At 38.5% G+C, this 18,149-nt stretch overlaps 3 protein-coding genes across 3 annotated transcripts; 1 reads left to right on the forward strand and 2 right to left on the reverse strand.

Moving 5' to 3' along the window:
- Positions 1 to 12: 12 nt before the first annotated feature.
- fam189b (family with sequence similarity 189 member B) lies at positions 13 to 7,389 on the reverse strand. Its single transcript, XM_056761661.1, has 14 exons — positions 6,420 to 7,389; positions 6,208 to 6,264; positions 5,997 to 6,104; positions 5,799 to 5,915; positions 5,508 to 5,615; positions 5,252 to 5,412; positions 4,584 to 4,683; positions 4,151 to 4,223; positions 3,785 to 4,064; positions 3,085 to 3,410; positions 2,731 to 2,799; positions 2,167 to 2,336; positions 1,953 to 2,087; positions 13 to 1,720 (listed from the first exon to the last, which is right to left on the reverse strand). The coding sequence occupies exons 1-14, from the start codon at positions 6,645 to 6,647 to the stop codon at positions 1,472 to 1,474; spliced, it is 2,181 nt and encodes a 726-aa protein (XP_056617639.1). The 5' UTR covers positions 6,648 to 7,389; the 3' UTR covers positions 13 to 1,471.
- Positions 7,390 to 7,892: 503 nt separating this feature from the next.
- rab13 (RAB13, member RAS oncogene family) lies at positions 7,893 to 14,058 on the reverse strand. Its single transcript, XM_056763252.1, has 8 exons — positions 13,490 to 14,058; positions 12,825 to 12,885; positions 12,348 to 12,408; positions 11,852 to 11,929; positions 9,461 to 9,550; positions 9,197 to 9,262; positions 8,906 to 8,956; positions 7,893 to 8,683 (listed from the first exon to the last, which is right to left on the reverse strand). Exons 1-8 carry the CDS (start codon positions 13,611 to 13,613, stop codon positions 8,615 to 8,617), a joined length of 600 nt encoding a protein of 199 aa, XP_056619230.1. The 5' UTR covers positions 13,614 to 14,058; the 3' UTR covers positions 7,893 to 8,614.
- A 721-nt stretch (positions 14,059 to 14,779) lies between these two features.
- On the forward strand, positions 14,780 to 18,084 carry rps27.2 (ribosomal protein S27, isoform 2). Its single transcript, XM_056761850.1, has 4 exons — positions 14,780 to 14,856; positions 15,495 to 15,603; positions 16,285 to 16,395; positions 17,789 to 18,084. The coding sequence occupies exons 1-4, from the start codon at positions 14,851 to 14,853 to the stop codon at positions 17,815 to 17,817; spliced, it is 255 nt and encodes an 84-aa protein (XP_056617828.1). The 5' UTR covers positions 14,780 to 14,850; the 3' UTR covers positions 17,818 to 18,084.
- The last annotated feature ends 65 nt before the right edge of the window (positions 18,085 to 18,149 follow it).

Raw genomic sequence — 18,149 nt, forward strand, 5'->3', positions numbered from 1 at the left:
ACAAGATTAATGATTGCAGTACTTTATTCATGTGTTTTTTATTTTACATAATTTGCAATAAAAGTTCATTACGTAGAGCTGCTTTTAATGTTCTTTTTAGGCATCACGTTTACAGGATAACAGTGTTTTCATCAGTCAGTGTAGAGGTTGTTTCATAAATACCCCATAAAATCCTTACATTTCTTAAAATATTCCCAATCAGATGTAACATGTCAGTGTGCAAGACAAGAGGTAGAATATCAAGCTCCGTTTCAGACTTCTTTTCAGTGCGTCAGTGAGTTAAAGAAAGTGTGTATGAGCGTAAGGGTCCATGCATCAACGTTATTTATATATACAGCAATTGTATCAATGCATTAGTAAGCATTCCAGATTATCTCTAAATTATTCCCTTCAGATCAACATCCATTTAAAAAAAATGATACTGGTAGTCTGTTTTTCCACTGTATTATTCCCAAAGTTCAATGAAACTTTCCCGAATACTTAGAAAATCATTCAACACATAATATCAGCCTCCTCTACTCTATTTTAGTTGTTTTTAGTCTTAACAGATTTTTTTCACTACAAAGTCCCAATTCTGTGTAGTAGTTCAAGACCTGAAGTCCCTCAAATATTTATTTGCATTAATGGCATCTAGCTTTGTATCATTAGCATGTATGTGCATGTGTTTCTGTGTGTGTGTGTGCAATTCGAAAGAAAAAAACATGCCTCCTCAATACATGCAGAGGCATTCAGCAAGAAACTATTATACTGACTGGGAATCTAGAGTCTGAAGACAAAGAGGTGCAAAATATTATAGCTCCAATTGAATTACTGTAGCTTAGTTACATGCACTTCTACTAAAAGCCAATAGATTTAAATACGTCAACCTCAGCTGTGGTGATGTGAGGCTAAGCGCGGCGCCATGAGATATACATATATACTGTATGTAAGACGATGTGTGAAATATTTTTTCTGTTACGCTATTTGAAAGGTTTAGGTGAGAGTTGAATGGAAAGCGTTCAGTGGCCATTTCCAGAAGAATTAACATCAGAGATTGTGTGTGTGCGTGCATATTTGCATGTGTTTGATTGCTATAAATATGAACAGCTGCATGAGAGGTGCTGCATTCTTTCCAACTTCACGTAAATACAGTGAGTAAGAAACAGAAAGAGCAGCAGATGAATATGTCCAAAGATGTAAAGAAGCACATGGTGAGGTAAAAGGAGAGACTGATAGGTACGACTGCAAAACAGCACCAGTGTTTCTCAGGCACAGGGAGCAGTGAGTCTGAAGGGTTATTTAGTGCAGGTGGTATGATAAGAACCGCTACAACCCTTATTTAGTGTACACATGCTGTTATTCAAACAGCATATTTATCTGCTTCGGGTTTCAACAACCCCATCTGCGAGATAAATGCTCTCACTGCTACACTGTTTTCCTCCTATCATTGTTTGCATTGTTTGTAATCTATTCCAGAATGCCTCAACTTAATTCAGAGGGCAGATTCTGAGAAAAGAGCTCCCGATGACCCGTGTGGCGGTGTGTGGAGCCTGCGCAGTGATGCTACAGAAGTTGAGTTGAGGTCTCCGCAGCTACGCAAGTGGATACCCCCGGTCCTCACGGGGTCATCGTCGTGGCGCCGGGCATTATGGCGACTGTCACTATGAGAGTGATGGTGTCCACGGCAGTGATGGACGTGTTGCTGCTGCCCCCTGTTGGCTCCCCAAGAGTTACGAAGCACCTTTAATAAGAGGATTGTTTAATTTACCATGGAAATAAATCATTTTTGAGATTTCGCAATTAATTCATTGAAAGCTAGCTGACACTACAGCACATTCAGCAAAATTCTGACACTGCTTCTTTACAAACTTCATTTTAAATATTCATAATGCTGGTGGTAAAAAAATGCTAAATTGAAACATTTTTACAAATGTTTTCAGAGCTAACTGTATCCCTGCTAATTAAGTTATTACCTGCTCTAAAGGGAGATTTCCCTCTCCCCCTGTCCTCTTTTTAGGCCCCTGGATAGAGTTTCCAGCATGTTCAGTTGCAGGGGATAAATTCCTCTTTGATCTCTGCAGAAAACGCTGCACTAAAACCCTGGTGACCTGAAAGAGAGAACATTGTTCTGTTAAGCTTCCACTTTTGGCCAATGATGTATGTTTACTTTTTTGAAGCCAGACTTACCTTGAGGTCTCCGAGTGAACGAGCACAGTCTTTGGGTAAACGGAGTGAGTTGGCTGGGACCTGTTTTGATGGCAACCGGCTACTTACGGCCTTAATGCTGCCCTTCCTGGGCAGGGATGCAGGATGGGCAAGAGATGAGCGAGGCAGCAAACAAGCTCCAGATGAGGGCCCTACGCCAAATGGGAGATGCAAACCAAACCATTTTTAGGCAGAATGTATGCAGATTTAAAAAAAACTGAACTACTATCTACTACTAAATATCATACTTTTATAAAAAAAAAATTCTCTGCTGTTCATGTTTGTGCGATAATACAGACAAGAACGAAAACTCTTTTTTGTTATACAAACCAGATTTTCCAGGTGCTATAGATTTTTAATATGCACTAAACGGGTGTATTTGATGCTAAAATGTGGGTGGTTATGCATTTGTTTCTGACCTCTGGAACTGAGAAGGATATTTTTGCAGCCTAGTGTTTTACAAAAAACATTTGTATATTTTTGAGTTTACCAATAGTAAAAATGACTTTCGGATCCTATATAAACCTTAGAATGAAAGAAATGTACCTGTTTCTGAGGAAGTCTGTGACCCGCACACACTCATTCCTTTACTTCCCCCTGAAAAACTGAAATCACCTGAGGACACAACAAAAACAAACATGCATCAGACATCATCTTTGTTTTCCAGAGTGCTTGAAGAAGGGATGGTCACAAAAAAAACACCATCGAACGAGAATGATAACTTTTCGTTAATTCTAAGCTTGTGTGCTGCAAATTGATGTAAAAGCTACGGAACAGCTAAACAGCCCTCAACACATATACACACACAAAAACTGGTGAAACAAGCTTTGACACACTACATACATAACGATAAATGAAAGTGAGCAGACTAACCACAAACAATACCATTCAAACACATACCTGTATCATTTGAAGAACTGAGCCCTGGTTCACTGTGTGACCTCACAAGGGGATAAAAGCCATCACTGTCTTTACGATCTCGGCCAATTTGTTCACGGATGCACAGACGTGGATGGAGAACAGGTGGTGTGTGGTCTGAATGCTCTGGAGGGGCAGCTGACTGAGCTGTTGAAGGCAGGTTGGTAAAAGCCAAGGAAGAGTCTCGACGTGAGGGCGTGCAGGGACAAACTCGAATTTCTGGGACCATGGCATGCTGAGATCTCGCCAACAACTCCAACTGAGAGCAGCTACTTGCCAACAGGGCTTGACGCCTCAGCACTGGTGACCTGTGGAGGAAATATAAAAGCAAATAGTGAGATTAAGTGTCATTGAAAGTTCATAGGTCTTATGATGTCAGTTCACCCGAAAAATAAAAGTTCTTTAATAATTTATTCACCCTCAAGTCATTACAAACCGGTAGACTTTCTATCATCTGCAGAACACAAAAGAAGATCTTTTGAAGAATGTGGTAAACAGAAAATCATAGCACCCATTGACTTCCAGTGTATGGACACAAAACAACAGAGACATTTCTCAAAATATCTTCATTTGTGATTTCTACATACTGTAGCACATACTTTAAAGAGGATAATTTAGGGATTAGCCTGTACATCTGTCAGACAATGCGTATAAAAAAATCAGCAGAGAGAGTCCTCCTCACCTGTAGGTGGAGGTGTTGTATGTGCTCGGAGAGGAGCAGGAGTTTGATCTTTCCCCTCTGAAACAGCGTCTGCCCTGGGGAGCCACCACCGTTCCCTCTGGATGTTGCGGCGAACAACGGAAAATTACGTACTCTCCCCCCTCCCCTCCCTCACTGGCCCCCCGTGGCCGCACCCGAATGCCTACTGCCACTTCCAAGAGACAGGAGTCCTCAGACGGGGAGCTGTCATCTGGAATATCCATAATCTCAGACATCAACAGAGAGCCACTGTCCATAGACACTGAGAGAAAATATAAACCGACAACATAATTAAAGAAATAGTGTTGATTTTTAATGATGGAGCAGTGGAAGAGAGGAAGGACTTACCTTCACCACTGAAAGCTGTAGAGGTTCCTCTCTCTCCAGACAGCTCACCACCTTGAGTGTCAAAGACTGTGGCCTACAAACACAAAGATCATCATGGGACAGTTCACCCCCCAAAAAATGTCATTACTCACCTTCAAGTTGTTCCAAATCTGTATAAATGTCTTTGTTCTGGTGCAATTGGAAGAATGCTTGTGACCAAACAATTATTCCATCCTATTGACCATTGACTAGTAGTCAATGAGATCCAATAATTGTTTGGTTACTAGCATTCTTTCAAATATCTTTGCATACAAATTTGAAACAACTAGACAGTGAGTAATTCATGACAGATCCCTTTAATACATACGCAGACAATGACCAAAATAACAAAACACACAAAACATTGACAGTTAATTGATTCAATTGCAATATTTTACTTTTAAATCTCTCATACCTGACTAGTAGCCCTTTGACCCATCACTGCCTCATAAGGAGGAGGGCAGTCTGTTGGATAGAGAGGCACTGGACTCTCCATTGATCCATTATATGTGACACTGCAGACAGACAAAATTATGAATGAGAGTTGAGAGGATTTTTTGGTTTACATTTTTTTTCTTCATTTGAAAAAAACTTTGAAAAATACCATTCATAATAAATAATCATGTTTGGCCATATGAACGAATAACCGCAACTATTTAAGCATTTTGATGGTATTCAGAAGCTGGTCGCAAGTAGAATAGATAATCATGATTTCTTACACCAGACGTATTAAGTATTATAAATTTAAATGTGTAAGTGTTAGAATGTTAGATTTAATGTGTAAAATGTGTAAACATCTGTTTAGCCTTGTGGTGTTCCTGGCTTTTATAATTGAGCAGCTAAAGTTTATTTTTAACATTTACATTTATGCATTTGGTTAAAAAAAACTCAAAGGGACATAACATTTGTTACTTTTTTTTTTGAGGCACAAAAACTATATTAAAATAAATATAAAATATATTTCAATTGTAAAATGTTGACATAAAAAACAGTCAGAGTTAATGACATTTAAATGCATTTACATTGCATAAATCCTGCTATCAAACACAGAGATGGACAGTTTTTCTGTGAGTGCATCTTCACCTCTGCGCATCCGTTTCCGAGCTGCAGGTGTATTCAGGAGGGTAGTAGGGGGGTGGAGGAATGGGCGCAACAAACTCTTCAAAGTCCATCATGTTACTGAGAAACGCATCCTGAGGAGTGGTGCATTCTGGGTTGACAGAACGAGAACGATGGGGAGCCAGCTACAAGCAATGCGCAATATGAGAAAGCATTAGAATCCATGCACTGTAAGATCTGAGTTATATCGAATTAAATTGTTCTGTCTCACTACACTCACCAGATGCATCAGGTCCAAAGAGAAGATATGGATGCTGCAGGTGACAGTTGACAGAGTGCAGATAATGGTGGAGAGAATACTGAGACCACAGGCACTAAAGAGCAGATCCTACAAAAACACAACGCATACACAGTCATGATTCAACCTAGACTTTAAACATATTCCAACAGAGTGGATTACTTAATGTCAAATATGAGCACGCACAGACACCCAATGACATCATGGAAGCAAACATAGGCTTTTTAAAGTTCTTTCAAACGCGAATATAGATTGAACAAAATGGAAATACACCTTGAGCTGGTGACGCACAGCATGGCAATCTGCATGTTGGTATAGTACCAGTGTCTCATCTTCTGTTGGGGAGCATATCTGCTTGGGATCACAGCAAAGACACAGGCCATTCTCCATCTGAAAGACACACACTTTATTTAGGGAGAAGAAAAGAAGACAAAAGAGGAGAAAACAAAAAGAAAATAATTAAGAGTGTACCTGGCAGGTAAGGTAAGATTTGACCATCTGCGCATTTTGACATGAGAGCATTGAACCAGCCAGACTGAGAATGACACACACCGCAGACAGCAGCATGAACAGGGACACCTGAACAAATGATCAACAGCATCACTTAAAAACACAAAGAGCAGCAGACATACACGGACACGCAAGTCAAAACATTTTGGTAAATATAATAAATGATACATACTACAAGTGTGAATGGCCTTCTCCATGATATCACTCCAACTACTCCTGAAGCTACAACCTTGTTTGACATGTAAAAAGCTGGTTAAACTTTACTTGAGACATACAAAAACGTCTTGTGTCTAAATGTGTATATGGTCATCCATTTAATTGCCTTCTATTAACACAAACATCATACATACACAGTATGTTGGTTTATGTGAGAAAGGAACTTACGAAAAAGCCAGCCCAGAAGGGACAAGACTGTCTGACGCGGGGTGATGAGGTGAAGGCCAGACTTGTGAAGCTGAAGGCCAGTACCATAGCTCCTAATGCAAGGTGACACAAGCCCAGGTAAAGCAACACGCGTGCACTTGTCCTCCCAGACATTGCTCTGCGACTACCTGATAGACCTCGAGATCCGGACATTGAGGCCACGCTACTGGAGTCCGATGGAGAGGGCATTGTGTCTTTGAGAAATATTTCCTAATTTATATGATTTTATAACTCAGTTTTACACGTAGCCTATGGGGACTGCCATCCAGAATTTCTGCTTGATTTTCTAAATACGTAGACTGGAAAAAATCATACAAACCGGAGCTTACAGAAAATGTCATAAGATGCTGTGGTTAGGAGGAGGACATCCAGGTGGTAAAACTGAACTTCGGTATCGTCACACTTATGTTGTGTCAACATTTATTCCTGACGTTGTACATCTGAATACTCCAACATGCCTCGATTCTCCATCCATCGCCCACCTGCCATCTCTCTCTCCCCATACCAGCGGCATTGCGGTATCCGGAGCTTTTAGCAGGCCGAGTGGCTGCAGCACCCGCAGGCCAGCGGAGGAGGTTCGGCCTTTTGGCTACTCCACAGAAGATGATGCGCGGAGCAGGACTAACGAAAAAACAACATCGCAGCACACGTTAAAGTGAATCTTCACTGCGTTTCCCTTAAAGAGACTCCCAGCCCCAGCCTGATTCTGTATGAAGCGCATGAAATGCTAAAGGTATCATACGGAAAAAAAGAAAAACCAAAACAGCCCAGCTGTAGCAGTTCTAAGAAAAGAACTGACTCCCATTTTGAAAAAAAAAACCTTTTAAATGATTGTGAATATGTGTTTTAGCCTTTGAGGCAGTTTTATCCTGGTTAGATTGTCCCCTTTTTCTTTTCCTCCCGCAGTCACGAGGACTCCCGTCCTGTCCGTATCCCGGACATCAGCATCACTGCGCCGTAAACTACGTAATCACGCCAGACCTTTAGCGTCTCAGGGTTTACACGTGTTATTTAGACACAGCATCCATTCGTTGTCATATACCCTTTAAGAGCAACGTAAACGCTATACGCTGTCATCTTAGCGTAACTCGGTTTGAGAAAGATCAAATAAACAGCGCAATATGGTAGCACGTGTCGAGGATATATATCCATTGCGGAAATTCATTCACCCGGCGCTGGATGGGAGGTTGCTTAGCAACGGATTTACACGGTCGCAAATGTTGGGGACCTTTTTGCGCATTCGCACAGGACAGCATTTAACATCAGTCATTTTTTACTATATTATAGAGTGTTAACGAAGGCTGAGAAGTAATCATTATTAAAGAAATTTCAACCATTTGGAGGATAATTATTATTAGACTTATTAGATTTATTAGATTTATACAAAATGAAAAATCATAAAATTACTTTTAAAATGTAAAATGATGACAAAAGTATATTTCCTTCTTTATTAAAATACAAGTAAAACGTCCAAAAGCATATAAAAAGTCAGAATAGGACAGTGAAACACTTGAGAAAAAATAGAGTGAAACTTTATGGTGAAACAGCTGTAGATTAAATCTGACAATAATCCCTTTAGAAAAAATGTGTGGCGAATTTTCTATATAATACTCTTATTTTTCCATCTGCAATTCATCAGTTCTGTTTGACACTCACTCAACATCCTAAATTCCCTCATGCCATCATGTTTAGAAGACAAAATAGAGGGTCCTTTTTTTAAACATTTAGCGATTTGAAACAACTTGCTAATGGTTGGCAAGTGGTCTATTTTTAACCTGTATCTATGACTGAATTCCAAGAAAAACATTCAATTTTCATTAAATGACTAAAGGGGTTGGTGTTGTATGTCTACCCTACAAATAACACTGAGGTGAGAAAATTTATTGTGCAAATTAATACCAATCATTCTAACCTACGAAATTAGCTGTTTTTTTTGTAGTGCAAAAAAAACATGAAATGTGATATGAATTTCCACTAAAGTCATGAAGGCAAAAACCTGTTTCCTATCTCATATCTAACATTTCACATCACACTTACAAGAGCCTTTCTTTTGACACTTCCTATTTTCATTCCATGTTCAATTTGCAAATGACCCTGGCATTAACACTGCAGTGCTCTGTGTGCATAGTGAGCCTGTCCTTAAAATGAAGGCGTAGCTAAAGAAGAAGACATTTGGAAGACTTTTTCTCTGTGCTGGTAAGTTTAACCTCTCGAGCGGCCGGGCCCTGTGGAAACAGGAAATTAAAAAATTAGTGCAATGATCTCTCTGATAAAAATGATGATTCTTTAGACAATAATTTGATAGTGATTGTAGACAAGATATGATCTACAATATGGAGTGGATTTTCAAAACATGACTCAAGAACAATGTGATTGATTGTGTATCTGAATGAAGAAGTTCACACAAGCATCAATAATGTCTATAACCATAAAGACAGGCAACTTACCGACTTTTTATTTGACTTCAGCAAAATGTCCCGAGCAAGAACGGCAAAAGACTACAAAGAGAGAACAAAAGCTCATCAAACAATGAATACATGAACTGCATACACTTAGACAAACTTAAATGCACAGACACACAAGAACTTCATTATTTAAAATGTCATGTGTGTGACATCTTAATAAGAAAGCATTTAATAGTTCAATTTCCTGTAGGTTGCTTTTAATATAGCTGTTGTTTTCTGATCAGTAAACAGCAATATTGGCTAAACTAATAGCAATAGTCTATCAACTCATACCTCATCAACATTGATGCTTGATTTTGCACTAGTCTCGAAGAATCGAATACCATGTTCCTTTGCAAGCTGTGATGAAAGCAAAACAAAATGTTACTTACATCCCATCAATCAACTTTAGGATTGTCATTAAGTGATTATAAAGTTGTATGTTTACATGCTTTTAACAACATATAAAATGTCATTTTTGATAGACATGGGAATCTTGTAAACCCACATACTACCCGCACACCTAATTTGACGTGTACGATATACTCCAGAGCTTACCTTCTCACCCGTCTCCTTCAACACCTTCCTTTTGGCCTCAATGTCGCACTTGTTTCCCAGTAACATCCGACTTACACCTGCTGATGCATTCTGGGAAACACAAGACAGGAACAAGCTCACTTCCCCATTTCTTCCATAGCTAAGGCTTGTTGAAAAAAAGCCCTCATCTGTTAAACTGTTGTCTCTGTTCTGGTAACCTGAGCAGGACGTTTTCTCTATGGCACCTTAACAGGAACTGATACTTCCGAAACTCCTATTCACTAAGAATCATTTCACTTTATGAGTTTTTCAGGAAGGCTGCCCGACAGCAGTAGATTATTATTTTCACCTTTATGAATTATTTATACTATTACCAGATGAAAATACAAAAAAATAGTAATATTTAAACCAAGAAGCCATAGACAGGGGACGTAAAAGGTTCTACATACTTTTACACTATATATATATATATATTTATTATTGGTATATTAGACCAAATATCAACAACAAGTCACATGATTCCACATTTTCATCAGTACAGTTGTTCAAACTAAGCAGAGATGAGGCATACAGAAGAGTGCATTTTTCATTCTGCACGTTTAAATGGATAGTTTACCCAAAAAGGAATGAATTACTTGCTCTCCGGTTGTTCCAAATCTGTATACAGTTATTTGATCTGATTAACCCCAGAGAAAGATATTTGGAAGAATGCCATTGACCAAACTGTTCTTGGAACCCATGACTTCCATGGTAGGAAAATGACAATGGTAGTCAAAAGTGCCCCAGAACAGCTTGACGTCGTACAATCTTCAAAATATCTTCTTTTGTGTTCAACAGAACAAAAAATGAGGAAGTAGTTTTCCTACTGTGGTAGTCAATGGTGTCCAAGAACTGTTTGACTACAAGCATTCTTCCAAATATCTTTCTCTGGGGTTCATCAGAACAAATAACTGTATACAGATTTGGAATAACTTGAGGGTGAGACAGAATTATTATTTTTAAGTGAACTATCCTTTTAAAGGGGTCATGTGGCATGAATACGTGCTTTCTGTGTTTTTGGTGTGTTATAAGTTGACCATGCATGTATTAGGCACGTAAAATTAAAAAAATTAAAGTGTCTGAACAAAATCTGCATTCCATCTATAAGCGAATGCTCACCCAGACCTGCCTGAAACGCCTCGTGTGACCACACCCCCACAAATCTACGTCATTTCGTGGTATGACTTAACAACAACCACGCAAATCTATACCCAAGTGATGTGGGCATACTTGTAAATCTTATTGTATTGTCGCTGCCGCAGCCATGTCATAGAGACGCTCTTTATTGCGAAAAAAGAAAGCCTCTTTGTGTGCCCTTCCAAATGATGAGACAACTAAAAACGAATGGTTACATTTTATTTGCAGTACTGTTTAAGAACAGTACAATCCGAATATTCGAGTGTGTGCAGCGCATTTCACAGATGATTGCTTTATGAACCTGGGAGAGATCAAGGCCGGTGGTGCATGAAAGCTTTTGTTAAAAAGTGGGGCAATTCCAACCATTACAACTTTACAAGGACAGTCTGGCACTTCAGATTCCCAACCTGCAAGTATATTTTTATTGTAAAATACTTTTTGTTACGGACTAATGCGAGTTAAGTTTGTCATGTGATTGTAGCGCATTTTGCTCTTTGTGTGATCTGCAAATTCAGACACGCGTGCAACGTGAAAAAAGAAAACATAAGTCGTAATAATCAGTAATTATGTTCCGACTAGAGGCAACAAATGTCGTGTTTATAATTCGGTTCATCGTCTTATTGAGTCGCAACAAGACACGCCGGAACACTGGTTGATCACTAACGGCAAATCATTATAACGCCTTATATAAAAGGTAAAAAGGTTACCTATAGTTTTTAACTATTTAACATAATATACTTTTTTTAAACTTTACCAATCCTTTACATCCTGCTCAAGTCGCTATGGCAAAGTTGATGTATCGGCTGGATTCTCTTCATTTTCCGGATCAGATTCGGGTTTGAATTGATAAGGGAATTACAGATGACATTTTATCACCTTTCAGAACAATTGCCTGGGAACATGATGTTCCAAATATGGTAAGAGGCGTTACATTTCCATCACATGCTTGCAGTATTCACCCAATCACTACGCACTGGTTAACTGGCCAATCAGAGCACACCTCACTTTTCAGAGCGATGAGCTTTGTAAAAAATCTGCGCGTTTCAGTGAGGTGGGGCAAAGAGGAGATACAAACATGCATGGTATGTGGAAAATACATCGGTTTTTAACCTTAAATCGTGTACACATTGCATTACATCTAAAACAAACCATAATATTTGTTTTAGCCCTGTCATTTTAGCCCTTTAAAAGTAAAACAGTATGTTCGTCTTGGTTAAACATCCAGTGATGTCTTACCTCTTTGATGCTCTTCATCCAGTTCTGAATATTCTCATAGGATTTTTCATCGGTGATGTCATATACAAGGATGATGCCCTGAAAGAGATACACATGTTAGATTCACTGTGCTTCAATAAAGCCTACAAGATTCACATTAAAAACAATCTGATATTTAATTCTGATGTGTTGATGATGCTTATGGCTGGTATACACTACATTACTTTTAAAACATGAAGAGATTTCAAAACACTAGGCATTAAGCACGTGTTGCCTTTTTAAAGAAAGAATGAAAGCGTAAAGCTAAAAAAATCTCCCCAACATTCACAACAAATTATCTGTGAAATCTGTAAACTCCGACTGCAGACTGGCACAAACTTTTTGCAATTATTAATGACTCGTCCAGACTCCAAATCATGGAAAAAATCTGAGCAAAAGTCATGTAGTGTATTCCAGCCTTTAATGAATTTTAAAGAATGAGTGTGTATTAACATTCGTGCTTCTACGCTTGGCTCACCATAGCTCCTCTGTAGTAAGCTGTAGTGATGGTCTTAAACCTCTCCTGTCCTGCGGTGTCCCTAACCAATAAAAGCACACAAGACATTTAAAAGAGCTCAGTCAGCTTGTCATCAGAAATCTTGTATAACAAAGTGTTAGTTATTACAGCAGCTGGACTCTGTACTTCCGTCCTCCACCCATGTCAGATTTTATTGAGTTGGCAGAAGGCCTGTGAAAAGCATTATTGTGCTAAACTCAACTAGACTCCACCTCTGGCATATTTGCACTCGGCATGCTGTTTTGACGGTCCAGTGTCACCCGAAGTAGAAGCTGAAGATATGTCAACTGTATCTTGTGTACAGAACACTGGTAACTACACAGACACTGTAAAGACGTCTGTAAAGACGCTGAATTTAATAGTTTCCAGCTATCCAATAACTGCAACTAAGATGCTCACAGCTGTGATAAAAAACAAAATAGAAAATGAACATATTACCAGACTTGCAGTTTTACTTTCTTCCCATCAACTTCAATGGTTTTCACCTTAAAGTCAATACCTAGGTGAAAAAAGACAGGGAGATATAAAGGAGAGAGAGAGGGGAGGGGCAGGGAGGAAACATAAACAGATCAAACACAGTCACAAGAAAGACGCTTCTGGAAAAACTTGCCAAATTACAAAAAGAACAGAAGTGTCACGACTCACAATGAGATACAATCGCTGCTTGTAATTGTTTAATAAACACAAACTATAAAGAGAAAAGGGAGGTCTTTTGAAGATCTGGGTGAATGCACTACATGCCAGAGAGAATGACCTCCATCTGATGCAGAAATGAAGTGGGAGGGGGTTGCTGGGGGAAAGAGAGATTGCAAAAAAAGATAGAAGAAAGGGGCAGGCTGTGGCTGGCAAAAGCAAAGAGGAGGGAGAGGGCCAGAAATGCATTCAGGGAGGAGGTGGATACACAGAGAAAGCACAGGACAGATTGAGTTTTACTGCAGCAGTAATGAAATGACGTTAGGGCTAGTACTGACATGAATCAACACCCATACAGGAACACTTGTTTTACAAGATAGAAGCAAAACAAGTATTGTATTATGATGACGAGGAAGTTCAATCAAAACGAAGTGAAAATCATTACAGCCGTAAAACATTTTAACACTTACCAATAGTTGATATATATGTTGAATTAAAATTATCCTCCGCAAATCGGATGATCAAACACGTCTTGCCAACACCACTATCACCAATAAGCAACAGTTTAAAGAGGAAGTCGTATTTCTTTGCCATTGTTTGATTCGAACGCTTGTTAACTTTAAAGTTTAAAAAACCTTCCGTTTCGATACTAACACACAAGCACAGACAGGCGCTTTAAAATCATCCAGAGCGAAAATGGTTCTCGTTTCAATTTCATCGATTTTCTTTACCATAAAAAAATGTCACCAGTAAATTCAGTTCCGATGCTCTGACTCACTACGTCCGGATAAGAGATAAAACAAAATCCATTAAATAAGGAAAAGTTTGCATCCAGTCCTTAAATCGCGTCTCCACCGGGTTTTCAAATCGGATGCCACGAACACGCCATTTAGGTAGATTACTCCACTACTTTTCTCTCCTGTCGTTCAGATCCATACATAGACAACAGTGCACTTTTTTTTCTTCCTAAACTTTCCCTTGCCTGAGTTTCCAAAAGCTGACGTCGAGGGAGGGAGAGGTTTATAAAGCAGTGCTAACGACTATCGAGAACAGCATCTGTCAGCAGAGGGCGCCCTTTACACATGTATCGATGGTTTAACGATTACGTGAAAAAGTTAAATATATATATATATTTGAAAACATATGTCTGGTTTATTTGTATTTAATTAATATGTATATTTTTTATAGAGAATGTATGTGTTGTACAGGATGCAGGGCTAGGCTTTTTTAAATGATCCCTTTAAAAAGGGAATATTTTTGTAATTAATAACGTTTTGTTGTTTGTTTAATGTCACATTTATACATTTTCATTCTCTGTAACTTTATTAATTTTTTATTTGATAAAATAATTTGAGCTGAGTAACGTCGTGTGTACACCGATTAGGTTTTTCCCTTATTTTAGTGACCTCTTTTTACCGTTTTTTTATTGTCTATTAGGATATTGTCAAAAATGCATTAATAAAAATGAAATAATAATAATCACAAGGCAAATTAAATATATCTACAAATAATTCATTGTTAAAAATATAAAATAATAAACTAACGTTTGTTTGCAAAAATATTTGTTTGTTTTTGTTGTGTACATGTGTACATTTTACTGTAATGCGTGTGTAAAAACAATTAAACAGCCATTCAATATACGCACACAGTTAAACGATTGTGTTTTCTCTTTGCATTTTTAAGGTAAATGGCTATTGTTCGTATGTTAACGAGAAATGATTTTATTAAATGTTACTAAAGTATTTCCTGCCCCTGCACACGAGCCCCGTTCATATGCGCCATGTATTTCCGCTAGCCCCCCCTTTTCGGCTGCCGCTCCATACTCGCCAACATGCCTGTAAGTGCGTGCTATCACAATCAACCGCATTTAAAACTCAATCACGCCTCGTTTGTGGATACAAACCTATCGATTGAAAAGGGGAGGGTTTGTCTTTTGAATCGCGCTGGTCACGATAGACTACATTCGCTTATTTTGCTATTAAAACTTCGTGAAAAAGAACGAAGCGCGTGCTCGGTGTTGAGTAACGACAAGATGGCCGCGTGCATAAGCGTTAGGAACGCATGTATTGTAACGCAATGCGTGCTCTGTTAAACATAATGACAATGTGATATAGATAATATCTAGTAATATAAGTCATTTTCCGGAGTCTTTTTATTACAGTTGGGAGCTAAAATGTCGTCTCGTGCTAATCATAGGAATCGATGGATAGAAAGTGTCATGAATTTGGGCCACCATACAGGCATTATTTTCTATTTGACAGTCAGCTGATGTATTATACCATCAAACATGTGGGACAATCAGTCATGTCAATCACCTAAGCTAGAGAAACCTCAGAAAACCGTCTTACTACTTTCCTACGTATGCTTGTGCTGGTTGTACTATTCGTGTGACAACGCTGATACATGCAATGATGTAACGTGGCATTCTATCATGATGATAGAGGTGATTGACAATCTTTTGTGCTCCAATTTCAGCTCGCGAAGGACTTGTTGCACCCAACGCCAGAGGAAGAAAAGAGGAGACACAAGAAGAAGCGTCTCGTACAGTGCCCCAACTCCTATTTTATGGATGTCAAATGCCCAGGTAATAATATTGATAGAGTAGATACTAGGTCCTCAATTAGATTAGATTAGATTCAACTTTATTGTCATTACACATATACAAGTACAGTGTAACGAAATGTAGTTTAGGTCTAACCAGAACTGCAATTAGCAAGTGCAGGATATACAGTGTGAATAAATACAGAATACAATATTAGGAAAATACTATACAATGGGCATGTACTATGAAAATATGACAGTCTGTATGTACTATGAACAATATAAACAGAAGGCTATATGCTGTGAACATTAATGTACAGGTGGTTATGAACAGATAACAATATAGACTATACAATAGTGCAAGTGACTTGAGTGTGCATTAGTTACAGACATTAGCTATTAAAGTTACAGTGCAGTAGATGAGTTGATGCGGTTATTAAAGGTACAGTGGAGTACATAAGTTAATGCAGTTATTGAAGTTACAGTGCAGGCTCAAGCAAGGACAGTTGAATGGTTTTATTTACACGTTTCAGGTCTGAAACGGAATGGCATTTTGAAAAATCCTGTTTTGATGACTATTTAAATGATATACTTGGGATGCACTGTACATGACCTGAACATAAAAAATGTTCTGTTTCCTGCGTTTTGGTCATAAACTTGTGTTATTGTGTGCTTAAACTTTGTGTGTTTTCGGAGCATCTTTTGACTATCCCTCTTTTTGCAGGCTGTTATAAGATCACTACGGTATTCAGTCACGCACAGACCGTGGTCTTGTGTGTAGGATGCTCCACAGTGCTGTGCCAGCCCACCGGAGGAAAGGCCCGCCTCACAGAAGGTATCACTTGAACACATTTGCACTATTTTACATTTGTAATTCAAGTAGTGTGAGTGGTGTACTTTTACAGCTGGATCAAAAACAGTGCGGTATTTTGGATCATTTATGCAGTCAATGGTCATATCTGGAACGGATGGGTTAAACATACTTTTTTTCTCAACTGTGGAGAACCGTGAATGCAATGAAATTGTCATTGAAAATTTCATGTCTTAACAGTGGTGGAAACGACAGAGACACTGTGGGTGCCATGTGAGGACTTTATGGCTTTGAAACGATTACTGGCATCCAGAATCGAAGTTTGTCTTGACATAATATATGTCTGTGTACCGTGTGTATTAATTTTGTATTTATGAACACATACACATGCATATAATAAAGCAAAGTATAAAAAATTAATATTTACACATTTTAAATTATTGGTAAATATAAATAAAAACAAATATTTCCTAAATGTATATACATGTATGTTTTTGTGGTTATAAATACAACTTAACATGCACACTACACACCACATATATTATGTAAACACAAACTTCTATTCTGGATGCGATTTATTGTTTGACAGCCTCAGAGGACATATTTTATCTTTTTAAACCACAGATGCAGACATTCCCAGTTAATTTGGAGCAAAATGTGTAAAGCAAATAGAGGCTATTATGTAAACAAAATATGGATGCTGTCTCCCCCTTTAAATTCACACTCAAAACTCCCTGGATGTAACATTTAGATCAACATTATCCTTTTATAGCTTTAGTAAATGTGTATGTGTACACAGTGTATGTTTTCATCATTTGAATGTCATAATAGTGGTTTTTCCAGTCTGTAAATGCAAGCAGAATATCAAAGTTGGATTTTCTTCTCCAGATGCAGTCAGAATGTTGCATGTGCTCACAAACAAATATGGCCTTCAGAAGATGACTAATGGATTCTCATTTTTGTGTGGGAGAAATATGGCATGGAAGTGCACTGGTAGATCAAAGATACATATACATGGGCTTGTAAATGCACCAGCACCATGGCAACACGCCCGCACAGTTCAGCCTTGTGTTTTTCCACTTGATCATTGTTCTCTTCTTGAGCGAAAGCTTGCCGATCGGTAAAACTCTGGAACACTCTGCCCTGCTGGCTCAAAGTCCACAAGACCCAGCAGAGATGATTGATAGATTGTTTCTGTCTCACTTGACCCATCATCTTGTTTGATTTTGAATTCAGTACAAGTACAATTTAGGGCCATTTGAATGAAACCGTAGACGACCCCTGTTCGAAGTTAACTGTAACTGAGCTCATCACCTTGCTTTAAACTGTTTTAGTAGTATCCTGCTGAAATGCACAACTTAAATGTACATTTAAAATCTAGTGTGAACCTCAAAGGTCTTGTTCTTTCTGTTAACAGGATGTTCATTCAGGAGAAAGCAGCACTAGTCTCTCATTAACTAATATGAAAGGATAAGGGAGACGGCGGGAGGAGAGACAGGATTGGCTGCTCCACGGGGTTAAAGTGACTCCATTCTTAACGGGTACATGTTCCTGATGTGTGATATGGAGATGAGTGCTAAACCGAGAAGAGGACGTGAAAACTTATAATGTCTAAGTGCTGTCTGATCACCGAGCTTGCTGGATTGATGCGTGTAATTACCGAACCTGTCTCTCTCTCCCTCTCACGTTAAATAAAGATTCATTTTTCATTTATGTGTGTTGTAGTGGTTAATCATGTGACGGACACCTTATTAATACAATGTAAAATTTCGATGAAG

The sequence above is a fragment of the Triplophysa dalaica genome, chromosome 12, assembly GCF_015846415.1.
Source record: "Triplophysa dalaica isolate WHDGS20190420 chromosome 12, ASM1584641v1, whole genome shotgun sequence".
NCBI lineage: Eukaryota > Metazoa > Chordata > Actinopteri > Cypriniformes > Nemacheilidae > Triplophysa > Triplophysa dalaica.